At 44.7% G+C, this 15,003-nt stretch overlaps 1 protein-coding gene across 1 annotated transcript; it reads right to left on the bottom strand.

Annotated features, from left to right (window-relative positions):
• Positions 1-298: 298 nt before the first annotated feature.
• RAB35 (RAB35, member RAS oncogene family) lies at positions 299-14,997 on the bottom strand. Its single transcript, XM_041488783.1, has 6 exons — positions 14,946-14,997; positions 11,240-11,290; positions 10,369-10,492; positions 3,620-3,744; positions 3,408-3,532; positions 299-2,894 (listed from the first exon to the last, which is right to left on the bottom strand). Exons 1-6 carry the CDS (start codon positions 14,995-14,997, stop codon positions 2,766-2,768), a joined length of 606 nt encoding a protein of 201 aa, XP_041344717.1. The 3' UTR covers positions 299-2,765.
• Between the last annotated feature and the right edge of the window lie 6 nt (positions 14,998-15,003).

Genomic DNA, 15,003 nt, shown 5'->3' with positions numbered 1-15,003 from the left:
AGTCACCTCGGGAGGAGGAGCTTTCAAAGCTTTTCAATACGTTTTGTTGAGCAGAAAGACAAAGGATTACAGCACAATCACAGGCATCTCACTTCACACAGAAATAAGTTACCCATTCCACCTTCCTCTTTCATTCAAACTAAAACAGCAACTAAACATTTGAAAGCATTACTTATGGTTTTTTAATATCCCCTCTCAGGAAATCACCCTTTACACTCAGCAGCAGAGCTCACCCTTGGCTTGCCACCCTCCACCTCCAGGTGCTGGACAGCAGAGGAAACAGAGCTTCAAAAAAAGATTTGGCAGCTTGTAACCTTTATTTTTAGTTTTTTAAAATTATTTAAAAAGCATAATTAGAAACTTTCATTACAGAAATAATCCTAGCAAACCAGTTAGACATTCCATTGCTCAACATTTAGGAAACTTCACATCAGCACCACTAGAGACACGGTCCCCACCCCTTCCAATTGAACAGTGATGGCAAGAGCAGAGGTAACTGCTCCTCTACAGCCAGCTCTGGGAAAAAAAAAAAAAATTCCCACTTTAAGCCAGGAAGCTGGACCTGGACTGACAGAATTCCAACTACAGCCACAAAAACCTGGACTCAAAGAGGACCAATTTTTCCATATAAGAGAACACTCCAGGCTTGGGTGCACCATTTCCTCATTTTATTGCATCATTTCCAGTAAATTCAGACATGTTCTTTACTTCTGCCTATATGAAGTTACTCCCTCCTAGATCTGCACACAGCTACCAACAAGATTCCCAAAGCAACACAGCTGGGCCCCTCAATCTGCAGGGGGGAACCCCCACAGCACAGCTCCAGGGACTGGCCCAGCTCCTCCCAGCACACACCACATTCCACACTGGAGAGCAGGCAGGATGGACTGGTGTGACCTAAGCCACCACTCTGCACAGCCTCTGACCACTGATCAGAGCTCACCCCAGCAGCATCAGCCCAGCTCACTCCAGTTCTTGGGTTACCACTGCAGGATATGTGAAGAAAAGAGGTGGGTGAAGGCAGCTGGATCCACAGCCCCAGCACCTGAACCCATTAAAAACCCACGTGTTACACATTCATTGTTTGCACTTCAAAAAAGTCTTTAAAGTGATTGACTGTGATGTGATTGTATGATCAGGGCTCTTACCACAACCTGAAAAATCTAAAAAAATGCAGGCAAAATAAGTGACTAAAATTTAGCCTCTCCTGGAGAAAGGGTGAGGAAGGGAGAGAAGTGGGCTGGTTCCAAGCTCACGGACATGGGTGAATCAAATCCTACCGAACTAAGGCCAGCAATTCCACAGGGCCACTTACTGGCACATGGAGTATGTCCACCTTCAAGGCCTTAAAGGAAGTCATACCCTCCATGCCTGTTAAGGTAAAATTATTTTTTAATATTATTTAGGCAATAATTCAGGTGCTGAGCATGTCCTTTCAGCCCAGACATTTGATATTTTAGTTACACACACATACACTCTCCACCTTTAACTACATCTATTCAGGCTGAGGAAGTGAGCCCTTGTTTTCCCAGAAAGGCTGACGAGGGCCAGGAAAATGTTGCTGAGCACAGCAAGCCCAGTTTGTTTCCAAGTGTGATCCTCCACCACCACATAACCCAAGCAAGCAAGCTTTCCATTTCTTTGCATTAAACAGCAGTCGTCCTTCCTAACTGAAGAATCCTGGGAATGATCCTGCAGCTTTCATATTCAGACATCAATAAGAAGAGCTGGATTTTTTTTCATGCCTTTTCTGTCTCAAAAGCTTTGCCACCAAAATTCACATTCACGTTCAGATTGCCTATTTGTGGACAGGGCAACAAGGAGAAGTTTGGGGTTTTTGGCAGAATCACATGATTTTTGTTCTTCTCAAAAGAAATGGACCCTCACTTAGGACACTGGCAGAACCAGAAGCAGAGGTCAAAGTTGTTAAACTTTGCTTTTAAAAAAAAAAAAAAGTTTTATCCAAACAAATCCCACTTCTGCAGGTCAGTTTGTTTTCCAGTATCTTGATACAAACTACAGGAGAGCACAGGTACAGCTGGGCTGCAACACAAGGAGGTGAAACCCAAGGATCCAGCCACAAATCTGGATGATGGCAAGCTGAAATTCCAGGCCCCAGCAGCAGCTCCAGCTGCCAGCCCAGGGGCTGGTGAAATGAAACCCCAGGCTCCAGCAGCAACACCTGCAATCCTGGTACCTAGGAAAACACAGCCCGAGCCCCAGGAAAAGCCTGGGTCTCCAGGAGAAGCCAGGGGCCCCAGGGGCACCAGATGCCAGCCTGGAGCCCAAGAGAAATGCAGCTGGAGGCCCCAGGAAGCAGTGGCTGCCAGCCCAGGGCCAACTCAAATTAAGAACTTTTAAACTTTTTCTTTAAAAAGATGAACTCTGCAGTCCATGATTGGTTGACATTAAGAAGGCAGAAGCCAAAGCGACAACAGAGAGGCGAGGCTGGTTAAAGCAATATACATTATATACAAACTCTTGGGTTAATTAGTCCACTTGGTAGGCAACGTCCTTCTTGTCTACAAGGCGCACTGGAATGAGCAGGGGAGGAGAGAGGGGCAAGATTCCATCCGATACCTTCTTGGCACTGCAGTGGGAAGGTGCCAGCGCCTCTTGATAGAAAACATGGAGAAAAAATAATCTTTAAATAACGGCACAAAACTGAGAAAGTCCTCCCAAAGCCTGCCCCAGTGGAATTGCCCGAGTCTAGCTGGAGGGGCTGATCTGTCTGAGAGCAGAGTCTCTGCAGCAGGGAAGGGGCATTAGCAGCACCTCTTCTTCCTTTTACTGTTCTTCGTTAGCTTCACCACATCGTTCTGTTGCTGCTGTTGCTGCTTTGCTAAGTTTTCTTTCTTTGCTCGCAGGACAAGCTCTGTAATGCAATTAAACATCTGCAAGAGAAACAAGCACACTCAGACCACCCCAGAACTCAGGCTGGCTCCTGTGGGGTACTGCTCCTTGGAAGCCATTCCCCTTTTCTGTATGTTTCAAAAATGCTTCAGAGACCTTCCCCAACCCACTATGGCCCAAATGGAAATCAAATATCTTTTCCCAACCCAGTCCCAAGCTAAACAGTAGCTCTATCCCTTTTTCCAAACCAGAGCAGTTTGGCAACTGAGACCAGGAGTGAAGCCTGGGCAGTCTTACCTCCTACAAGCATTCTCAAGTCTTTCCTGCCTAATACATGAGCACTGTGAAACTACTGAACATGTAGTGTGGGCTCCTTCATTTTGCTTCCCCAACTCTTCCAAAAACAGCTGCATGTCTCTTTTTGACATTTTACCTACTACTTGCAGCTCATACAAGCACTTTTTCTTTCTCAATGGGAAGAATGGAATTTTTATTTCTTCCCACACCATTATCCCTAAATCATTGTACCTCTACTCTTCTGAATATTATATTACCTCTTCCACATTAATATTTTCTTTGGCGCTGGTCTCAAACAATTGGATCTCCATCTGCCCAGCAAATTTATAGGCATCTTCTGTTTCTACCACTTTTCGGTCTGGGTCATCATTCTTATTGCCCACTAAAAAAGGAAAGAGAATAAAAGTCAGTTTGGTATTTCAGCAGGCCAGCCCACTAAAGAAGATGCTGTAATTCCCTAATCACCTACCTAGTATCCTGCAGACATCATCACAGTTTTGATTAATTTCATGCAACCACCGTTTTACATTCACAAAAGATTCTGCGCTCGTTACGTCGTAGACAACAATGACCCCATGTGTTCCTCTGTAATACCTGTGGGGTACAAAAGCACAGCAAATGTTAACTCAGGGTATCACCTTCTCTTCCACTGAGCTTCTACAGGATTCACAACAAATCCTCAAGTTATGGTAATCAAGTGCCCCCATTTTCTTTCCATTGAGACTCACGTAGCTCTTTTATAACAGCTTGATCCCATCTACTCCTCCAAAGCTACAGAGCTCCCTGATCATTCACTCTACACAAATACATTTCTAAGTCCAAAGTCTTCTAAAACCTTCCTTGTTCAGGTTGTCAAGACCTTCAAAGATGAATGCTGTCTTTCAGCTACAGGACCAAAGGCAATGGTACCCCCAGCACATCCTCAGAACTGGCTGTGATGTCATCCTTGGGGCTGTATAAGCCACATCAAGTTTTTGCAGTAATTCTGTTATCTGTGAACGATCACTTACAGACTAAAATTTCAGCAGATCTCCAAATATACTCAACCTTCAGTCACAGTTCTCTCAAGCTCTCAAAAATTTCTGTCTTGTTGAGCGACTGTGTTCTGATCACACCTTCCTACTCAACAGATCGACTCCATATGTGCATTCAATACACTCTGCTACCTTTAGCCATTAAAAATAAGCTTTATTTCAGTTTATTGCCATTAGTCTTGGGCAACTGGCACCTTTAAAAGATGATGCACAAGTCTGATATGCAAGAAAAATATCTGAATTCAGGTTCCAACATTATCACCTGCACGAAGCTACCAAAGACAGAAAGTATGTGCACCATGAAAATGCTAAACAGAAAACCAGCAAGCTCTACCTTCTCAGTTTTCAGCCACAATCATAAGGCTACCAAGTACATTCCCTATTGCAAATTAAGCAGCTGTGACCCAAAAAATAAAAAGCAATTGAAACAGGAAACATTTAACAGTGAAGTCTTCATCAGGATGCATTTTATATATTATGTGTAGCCTTATTCTTTTCCTTTCATCCTCTTCTCTTTCTTCTGATCAATATTATTTTTAAAAAAAAAAACAAATTCAAGAAACCAGCATACAAAATTGAGGATTTTCCTTTAAACTGTGACAGCACTCCTAGACCTTGCTGTCTTATCACAAGCACTTCTTGCAGTACATCCACTGCACTTCAGAGATGTCCACTGTGACCATTCTGCTCATCTTTGATTTCTCCAACTCAGCAAACACACCTTTGAACTTCAAAACCTTTGAATCTAACCCAAACACTCCTTTGAGAAGATCTCAAAGCTTCAGCTCACTTTGCTACTGAAGTGCTTAAGCAAGTCACTGTCTCTTCCCACCTCCAGCCTCATCATCCTTCTACAAGAGAAGCCACCTGCCTTTATGCACAGATCATCCCCAGAGTCACACACCTTCCTCTCCTGATCCCCTGCAGCGACAGCCCCTGGGTACCAGTGCTCCTCCAGGATGCTCTGCAGCAGTAGAACAGTCTGCTCCTACTGGGCACTTGCAGAAGACACTCAAATACTTCTCCCATGCCACGTTTCACCAGTGATTTATGCTGTGCATTTGCTTCCCTTGGCAAGAAGTAACTCAGGGAAGAAATACTTATTGCCAGCCCATAAGAAATCCTGGGCTTTCAAATGTTCTAGTCCATTCACAGTCAGTTCTTTCAACAACTTCAAAACTTGCTACAGCACTGCATTTGTGCTTTACTTGATTACAACACAACTTTATTCATAACTTGGATCCTTTAGAGGGAAAAGTACTCCAAGGCCTGGATCCACATGTTGCAAAAATAACCCATCCTCTCCTGATACTAGCATGCCCTGCACACCGGTTTGATGAATCCCGTTTTGTGTGATATCATCAGAAAGGGAAAGATCCCCAGTCCTCCCAACACTCTGCATTTCTCTGCATTCAGCTGAGCAATAAACCAATTATCTTCAAGCTCTCCCATATCATCACCTAATAGTCTTTTAATTCAGCAGCCCCCAGGCTGATCTACCACTTCCTCCCCAACACTGAGCATTGCATTTGCCAAGACAACACTCAGCCCTTGGAGAAGCGCAGTGGTTCAGCTGCACCTACGCAGAGCTGCTTCACTCTGCTGTGCACACCGAGCCCAGCCTGGCATCCCTGTCAGCCCAAGCAGGGGCCCAGCAGAGCATCCTGCTGCTCCTACCTTGCCCACGCACCTTCATTTTCTTCTAAGCCAAGCATATGATGTCGGGGAGTGGAGAAGGGGCAGCCTGCACGTACGGATCCCACTCCTGACACATCGTCAGCACCGCCGCGTTTTGCTCCCGGGATGGGGGCTGTGGGCTGGACCCTGCAGCAGAGACCACCACGGCAATGGGAACCCTGCAGGGGCTTGGAGCTCCTGCCACTGATATTGCCAACCACCTCATCAGAAATAGCTTCCTTTGCGCAAGACAGCAAGCCCTGACTCCTGCCGAGTGCCTACCAGCATACACTGCTGCTATTTTTGGAACAGAAAATTGTCTGGCACATCGTTCTAGAAAGGTTGCCAACCCCTCATCTACACTAAAATGTCATTTTCTCTATTGGCTGTCATTACTAAGAGAGATAAGCCTGAGAGACAAGACCATGACTACCTGTTATTCTCGAATTCTTAAGTCCCATAACACATTTTTTCTCAAAAAGCTGGTCATGCTATTTTCCATCAGTTGTTAGATGCTCTGCATCCTAGATAACATTTTAGGCTTAACAAGTACAGCGAAGCTTCTCCAACTGCAAATGCAGGACAGTACTAGAAAACAAAAACTGATTTATCCTATCCCATACTTCAACTTCCAGAATGATGCAGTGCAGAATTGCTTTTATAACAGGTTGTGGGCTTTGGCGAGTAGAGAACAGATGGGGCTTTTGGCATTCAGGGAGGAGTAGGTGTAAATTTTGTGCTTTTGGCAACCAAGAGGTAGTTGAGACTTTGACACAAGGGAAAGAATGTCTTATTTCCTTCCCATCCACATTTTTGGGGAAATGGAGACCACAGAAATGAAAGCAGAAGAGACCTGAAGTCCTCAATCTGAGCCTCTCAGTCACAGACTGATGCTGGCTGTCCTCTGTGTGGTGGGAGTGCTCTGCCATGTACTCTGCAAACCATCAAAGCCAGCATCTGCTGGAGGAAATACCTTCATGAAATACAGAAAAAAAAATGTTCTAGACCAGTTATTCATGTTAAGGGTATCCATGAAAGTATTCTGCTGAGGTGAAAGACAACCAAACCTGACCTGTGTACACCCTTGGATGCTTGGCAGTAGCCAACAATCTCCCACATAGCTGGAAGTCCCTAGACCTAGGGGCTTTACATTTAGCTTAGGAGTGGAAAAGGCTTAAGAAAACCAACATTTAAGTTGAAATAAACACCTTATTGCTTGTTCTACCACTAGAATCAAACTGGGGGTTACCCCAAATCAATATGTCCTTCAGCCACCTGCATCCACCCCTCATGTTCCTGAACACAGCCTTGGGAAACACAAGGGAACATTTGCCACTTGTTGGGGCATTCGCTACTGCAAGAAACCAGTGAGAAAGCTCTCCTATTCCCTCTAGCAACTGCTTCCCAATATTAACATCTGCAGTTATAATGACCAGCTTCATGGAGCACAGCAGTAGCTAAGTCAGATTTAAAAGAGACACTATGTTGGTCCAGTAGGACCAATATGTTGTTTTTTTTCAGGAAAACATTTAACTGCCAAATGTGAAAGACAGGGCACTGGTTTAATCCAGCTTCTTTGTTCATATTTCACTACTTTGTAGCACACATTTCCTTTGTTTTTTCATACATCTAGAATCCTAACCATTTCCAGAGATTTCTAATAATCTAGTTTCATACTCATCTTTCTTTCAAGTTCTTGGAAGCACATCTATTGTCAGTCAGACCAGTCTTTTAACTACTAGCCTTTTAGTCATATCTGCTTTACAAGACACAGCAATTCTATCATCTCAAAGATCTTATCCCTCTCTCAAACATGCTATTCCACAGGAAACCATGGCAGAAGGTCCCTCTGCTATCACTATTCATCCTGAGCTGGCATCTGACAGCCATTATGTAAAGCTTGAATCCTAAACCCACAGTCCTGAATCAGGACAAAGTAGTCCTGTCTACAAGAGGAAATCAAGTACAGGGACTGGCTGTTCATGCATTTTAAGTATTCCTGCTAATACAGCTGCATCCTGGCATGCTAAATCCCTGGTGAATTTAAATCAAATTTAATTTGGATGACATTCCATGGCAACCAAATTCACACAGATCAGCCTCTCCTCCCAGAAGGCACCAGCTATCCCAGTATTTTCACATTTAACAGACAATAAAACCAGCTGACTTTATAGTTCCTAGTCTGAAATTTTCTTGAGCTTCTGTAAAATACTCCAGATCAACTTGATTGCTGTTCCTTAACAGTTTTGTTCTGCTTTTCAGCTTTTGACTGTAGCTACAGTCACGTGAAATCAGACTACTACAATCTTTTAATGTTTCCCAATTTTCCACTATTAACTTCCTACCACCTCTACTATTTTGCAGATCTAAGTCCACACAGCAGTACTACCAACCTATTACTATAATTACCAGATGGGTAATTTCAGGCTTGCTTGCCAGGCTTGGCTCAACATCAATTTGAACTCTGCCTTTCACTGTAAAGGGACTCCCTGACCTACTGTAATACCGAAGGAGCACCTTTTATATTCTTAACTTCAGTCTAAACCTCAATCTAGTCAAAGACTAGGCAGACTACTACATTTTGTTGACAGGGCACTCACACTCCTCCCATGATTTGATAGCCAAGCCCTTTTGTAATAACAAGCAAGGTTAGTTGATTTGCCAGTCAGTTTAGGACAAATAAATCAGTTACAGTACTACTTTGCCAATAAATGAAAAAAAAAAAAAAAACAAAAAAAAAAAACACCAACCACGCCAGCCAGAACCATTTCTAAAATTTAACTTTTGTTATGGCCTGGTTTTATAGGTGATATGATTAGGAACACTACACAGGCACATCCAACCAAACTAGCAAGAAGAGCACTCATCCCAGTATAATCAGCATTCCCAAAGCATTTTATTCAACACTTCAAATGCACTTGGACACATGAACTTCTTTGCTCAGAACTGCAAAAAATTGAGATCTTTTTCCCTGACCATGGAGTTACCATTCAGTAACCACCACAGCACTAAGGCAGAAACCCCAAAACGTTAGATCCCCCAAGTAAAATATGCCTCACTTAGGCAAAAAACAATGCAAAAGGAAGTAGCAGCAGACTTCCAAGAGGTCACGGCACAAATGCCTCAAACCATTTCAGCTTATCTATTTGAAATGTTAGTCAAGAAAAGAATTAACATAAAACAGTGTGCAAGGTCCGATCCACAGCTATTCCCGTTGACAGCAGGAATCCTCCTTTGCTGGCATTCCCCTCTCAGTGCTGGATGCACCATGGCTTTCTAAGCTAGCTGGCATCAGCCCCACGACCCAAAGCTCATTCCCGAGCCCGAGTCGCGCCGGGAATCTGCAAACAGGAAGGCCATTTGCTGACTCAGCAGTAATCGGGGCTCTCTGACTCGCCTGTCACAGCTGACAGGGCCGCAGCACTGCACGGCTGCCTCCCCCTCACCACTTCCTTCCCAAAACTGCCTGCAGCGCTCCAACAAGAAGTGATGTCACACACAGGAACCTTACAAGAGGCAACCCAGTTTTTTTCAAGCTAAACACTTAAGAAACAATGGAAGTAACCCAGTAATATCCGTATGGGAGTGCAGAGGAAAGGGGCGGCGCACACATCACGTTCAACTTTGCCATTTCTAGACATAACACAGATGTAACCAATCTCATTATTTTCAGGTCCGAGCAAATTAATCAATTCATCAGCTGAAAATTATCCTCCTCTTAAATAAGAGCCAAAGGAGAAGTGAGTCATGAAAGACCCAAGTGAAACACATGGATCTTTCAAGAACTATTTTGGTTAAAACCCAAGGAACAAAAGTTCCATTTCCAAGTGCACTTTTCCCTCTTCCCCCCACGAGCAGTCCACTTTTACTGCAATCAGTTTACAAACACATTTTATTCTTAGTTCCCACCACCGCAGCTCTAGGTGTGGTTTCTTCAGGAACAGGAAAAGCTCTGCACATGCTGTTCAAAAGGACAATGAGTTCGTATCTGAATTCCAACCAAGGAAAAGGTTAATATCTTGTGGGCGTCTGCTTCAGCAGAACTCCACACAAAGATAGCTGCTAAAGCGTTTGTCCTAAAGGAAAACCAGGAGAAATCCTACTCTTCAATCTTCAAGCTGTTCATTAGTTATATGACACTGACAGAGGGTTTTCACTCTGTGCTTCTGCAGTGCATTCAGAGGACGAACTTGGACAGGCACAGAGACAAGCTGTCTACTATATGCAGTCCAATAACTCCAGTTCTACCATTTGGAAACCAGCAGCAAAGGAATAAGACAAAGTCACCACAAAAATGCATAGAAGGGTGAGGAACTCTGAAATCCCAGTTCCAAACCTTGCCAGAATATCATCACCACCACAGTCAGTCAGCTGAGAGAAATTTCACTGCACAGACCACACAGCTATCATTAGTTAATCAACTGCAACACTTAAACAGCTAAACCCTGACTCTGGACTACGAGATCCAGACCCAAAGCTCCACAGCACAAAGGCTGGCGTTACTCACGTTGATGTAATAGTCCGGAAGCGTTCTTGGCCAGCTGTGTCCCAGATCTGGAGTTTCACCTTCTCCCCATTGATCTCAACTGTCCGGATTTTAAAATCCACTCCAATGGTGGTAATGTAGCTGCCTGGAGGGAAAGCATGGTAAGTGAGAACCTAAGTCTTGTTTATTTTGGATGTCCCAAAGCACACTTCTTGAACACTACTTGGCAGCAGCTCTCAGACTGGACAGGAGAACCCCATATCTGCTTAGTGTTTAATACGCTTTATATCACGCCGATCTACATATTTTTATCTGCAGCTAACAGCTTTTCTTCCTAGCCATAAAACCACTTCTCCCATGCCACCTTTAAAATTTAAAGCTCAGTGTTACAAAATAAAATTATTATTTTTCTATCCCATTGATCAAGAGTATGCACCCAAATATCTCAAGAAATAGACAGTAACTATGAGAGCATTTCACTTGTGAAAATTTTGAGGCAACACTTTGCTTTAAATACTTGTGGAAACACTTATTTTGAATACAGTCTGTTTGGGAGTTTCCTCCCAATAAATTGGTCATATCACAAATGTAAGTGGTTTACCACAATACTCAATCAATCTAAATCCCAAATGGCTAATAGGAAGTCTGCAGAGTATAGTACAGCCCAGACCACCTAAGCTGTTTCTGGAACCACCTCAGTATTTCAATGCTCAGGGACTTCCAGCTGCGAGTGAAGATCAGGCAGGATGGCCTGTACAGGCTTATCCCAAGAGATGCAAAGTTAAAAGCATGATGTATTCCCAGCACAGCTATCAGTGGGCAAATACAGATTCCTTACCAACCAGCAGCAAACCTAGAGCATTTCATTTACTGAAGGAAACAAACCACTCACCTGAGAAGGTATTATCTGCAAAACGCAACAGCAAACTGCTCTTGCCCACACCTACAACAAACAAACACAGCAAATCTTTCAATACAGTCATCCTGGGGGTCAGGAACATAACAGTATTTTCACCATCCATTGCATAAAAATCAGCACATCATTTATTACCCTGCACCTTGACTGCTCATCTCCACACTCTCTTGGAGATTTGACAAAGCACAGTCACCCCAAGACTCAGGATGCTCCTGGTAGCAGTGCAGCGATGGGGGGACTTGTGCCCTCCCTCCCTCCAGCCCTCAGCAAACCCTCCAACAGCAGCTTCTGAACTGTGGTCAGTTCAAGAGGTCAGAGAAGAATAGTAACTAAAACCAAGTTTACAATCAGCAGCTACATCTGCTAGGGAAACAGCCAAAGCCGAGCGTGTCCTGTGAATTAACAAGTGCTCAGAACACTGCTCTGAATTCAGCACTCTATTGAATTCCACTTGCACATCATGTGTGACGTCAGTAACACCACTGCCTACCTCCCATTCTGTGTGGAATTTGGACTGCTCTGACAATCACACCAGGGCTCGCTACTACAAAGCTCACATTAGCATGGCCACAGTCTAACAGAAGCTTAAACCAAACAGGAATTGGGAATCACTGTCCTGTACTGCCATCCAAAACAGCCTTGCTCCACATCTCACAGGAAGGACACACACCTTTCTGAAGCTGTTCCTGTTGCCAAGATGTGCCATGAAACATTCCTCTAAATGCTCTGAGTAGCTCTTCATCCAGGTTTTCCATAACTGATTGTTTGCACCCTGATCACACCCTGTTGCAGGGAAGCATTTTTCACAGTGCTTCAAACAAGAGCTGTAAGAAACTCATTCCTGCACACCCACCCAAGGGAATCTGGGTATCTAAATGCCTCCACGTTGTTGTCTCTGCATAACATCTCTGCTGTTAATGACCCTTTCTCCCCAGAATAAATCTGCTATGGCCTGAATAGAAAATTCAACTTCACGGAGGTAATCATCTATTAAATCTTTCCAGGTAGAAGTTATCCAAGATAATTATTTTGATGATTTATAACTTGCAAGTTCTTCTTAACAGAAGACCTATGCAAAGGCTATGCAAAAGCAGTTCTCAGCTATTGGCACGTGACAAACAGCTACCAACAAAAAATAAAAACGAGCCTCAAAATCTGCATGATTACAGTAAGCCAGGTCTCATTTGCAGAGTTCAAATCACCAGCCATCTGGAGAAGCCATGCTCCCTCCTCACTGATACCAAGCTAAGGAGGAAAAGAGGAAAGGGACTAAAAATTACAAAGCTACAGCACGTATATAGCCAATACATCTGAGCTCAAAAAAGGTAGCAGAGCAGTTCCTGTACTTCAGAGGACTGGTTATTTAGCAAGAATTAAAGCTCTGCAAATACCAGTCAATTAAGAACAAGTAAGAAACTAAGAGAAAACGAGGATGTTTCAGCAGCAGGTGCTGTGCTTCTTGACCAAGCAGCCTTGGCCTTCAGCTCAGTGAAAGGCAAGAAGGTGCCAGAAGCCACAGAGCTGTCAGACCACAGCACCATGTCCGAGCTCAGGCAGCCCTGGGCGATGCTGCAGAGCTGCACATGACACTGCTCTGTCACACTGCCCTCCACTGCACAAGCTGCACAGCTCCCAGCAGGCTGGCAGCTTCCAGAGAGAAGAAAGCTCCCGAACTCAGGAAGTTCTGCATGCTCCCAGTGACAACGATCTCACTAAACAAACACTGCCTCTGACCCACACTGTTCACGCACAGAGAAACCACACTCTTGGTGACCCCACACTTCCCACACAGAGCTGTCTGAAGATCTGAACAGAAGGCTTGCAGGGCCCTCAGCTTCTTGAAGACAGCAAAATGAAACAAAACAAAACAAAAAGGCCTATTGACTTTGCACAATTAAAATTAAAATTAAATTTCAGTGTCAGACAAAATTCTAAGACCCATATCCAACTGAACAGTAGAGTGAATTAAAGAAGCAGATGCCAAGCACAGATCATCTGTATTATTTTTAAATATCTGGCACAGCTAAAATCACCAGCAGCTTTTCAAGATGACCTGTTCTAAAAACACACAAACCTACTACCCTTCTGACAGATTTGCATACAGGGGAAAGCAGATGAGACAGAATTATCCTATCCAGTATCAGTCCACTTCCTATTGCAGGGAATAAATGTCAGTAAACAAGGCAAGCAAATTGTTTAGTGCAAGCAGGGACAAAGCCATCCTGTTTGGGTTAGCAAAAACAAAACCAAAGAAAAATCAATAGTCAAACTACATAGTGAGATTTAATTACAGCAAAGAACCACAAGCAGCCTGACAATTCTCACAACACTCCTTTCACTGGATACACTACAGGGATTCTGCTCAAGAAGACTAAGCTGACAAAATTTATTTAATTGTTTAAAATGAGAAGTCTTCCTCAGAGTTTTCACCATCCTGTTTATCTTGCCTGAACAGTTTTGGAACTCATCAGCAACCAACAGAGCCACTGCTCTACTCAGAATGCAGCATTTGGTTGCAATAATCCAAGGCTCTCAGAACTGCCTGGGGTTTAAGCTGCTCTGAAGCTGTTGTCCTGTCTCCTTCCTTAGATCCCTTCATGCAGACACAGTTTAGTGTAGAAAAAAACATTTTTTTACATGAAGCTAAAGCTTCTGAAGGTGACAACTGCCAAGATCCTGCAACATTAGCCTTTCATCAAGAGCTGTGCCTCCCTGCATGCCGGGACCTGCCGCCCCACGGACCACACCTCTGTTAAAAGAAGAGGGTGGATGCACCCTTCTCCAGTTTATGGAAATTCAGCTGTAAGCTGCTGGAGTGCTACCAACACCAAGCTGCACCGACGGCAGCAATCCTCCCAGTCCCAATTCCTAGGAACCCAGACCAAAGCACCAGACACTGGCACAGTTCACACGCTCAGCTCTCCAGAAGTTTCTGAGGTTGCTGCAGAAGTATTTAAAGGTCTATTTTCAAAAAACACCTCAAAGTACACCTTTATCTTCTGTTTTTAGATATTTGCATCCTATGCCATAACAAGAAGCACGCAAACCTACCAGCTCTTCCAGGATTTATTTTAAAAAATTAAGGAACCCTAGAACTGAGACTTCAGGCTGAAGCACAGAAAAAGTCTTAAGGAATAATTAAGATAGTAATGACTGTTAAAACGTACAAGCTGCCACACTGGAAACAACAGTCCTTAGGGCAGCCAGCCCTTCCCATCGATCCCTAAACTGCCTGTCACAGGGGAAGGGAATTCCCTCCCCATCCCAGCAACAGATTAGTGGGCGCCGTCAAAACATGCGCTCGCCAAGGTTGATGCCGGCAGCACTGCCGGTGCTGTCCTGGCTTCTACGTGTCTAATCTGCCTTTTCCCAAACCCAGCCAAGCTATTTACCATAATATCCTGCGGTAGCCAGTTCCGCAGGTTCATCAGATAAAACCTCCCGAAGCCCAAGCGAACGCGCCCGGCCATTCACACACGGCGCGGGGTCCCGGCTCAGCCCCGCGCCGCGGCACCGGCAGCACAACACCGCGGGTGCCCCGGGCGGAGGAGGCCGCCCGTCCCCAACCCCCCCGCGCCGCCCGCCCCGGCCCCGCCGCCGCACCCCGGCCCCTCACGGCCCGAGGGGCGGCCACCCCGCCAGCGGCCTACCCACGCCCCCGGGCCGTGCCGCCCGCGCTCACCGCTGTCGCCGATGATGAGCAGCTTGAAGAGGTGGTCGTAGTCCCGGGCCATGGCCGG

The sequence above is a fragment of the Pyrgilauda ruficollis genome, unplaced genomic scaffold, assembly GCF_017590135.1.
Source record: "Pyrgilauda ruficollis isolate IOZ18807 unplaced genomic scaffold, ASM1759013v1 scaffold9, whole genome shotgun sequence".
NCBI lineage: Eukaryota > Metazoa > Chordata > Aves > Passeriformes > Passeridae > Pyrgilauda > Pyrgilauda ruficollis.
The sequence above is the reverse complement of the archived record's forward strand: the minus strand, read 5'-3'. Positions and strand labels throughout refer to the sequence as shown.

What these genes read in the sequence shown, in the direction of transcription:
- RAB35 (XM_041488783.1), bottom strand. Translation starts at nt 14,997, where the DNA reads ATGGCCCGGGACTACGACCACCTCTTCAAGCTGCTCATCATCGGCGAC. An exon ending in TTCCGGACTATTACATCAAC is followed by an intron (nt 3,745 to 10,368) that starts GTGAGTAACGCC and finishes TGTACCCCACAG; the next exon opens with GTATTACAGAGGAACACATG. An exon ending in TGATGTCTGCAGGATACTAG is followed by an intron (nt 3,533 to 3,619) that starts GTAGGTGATTAG and finishes TTCCTTTTTTAG; the next exon opens with TGGGCAATAAGAATGATGAC.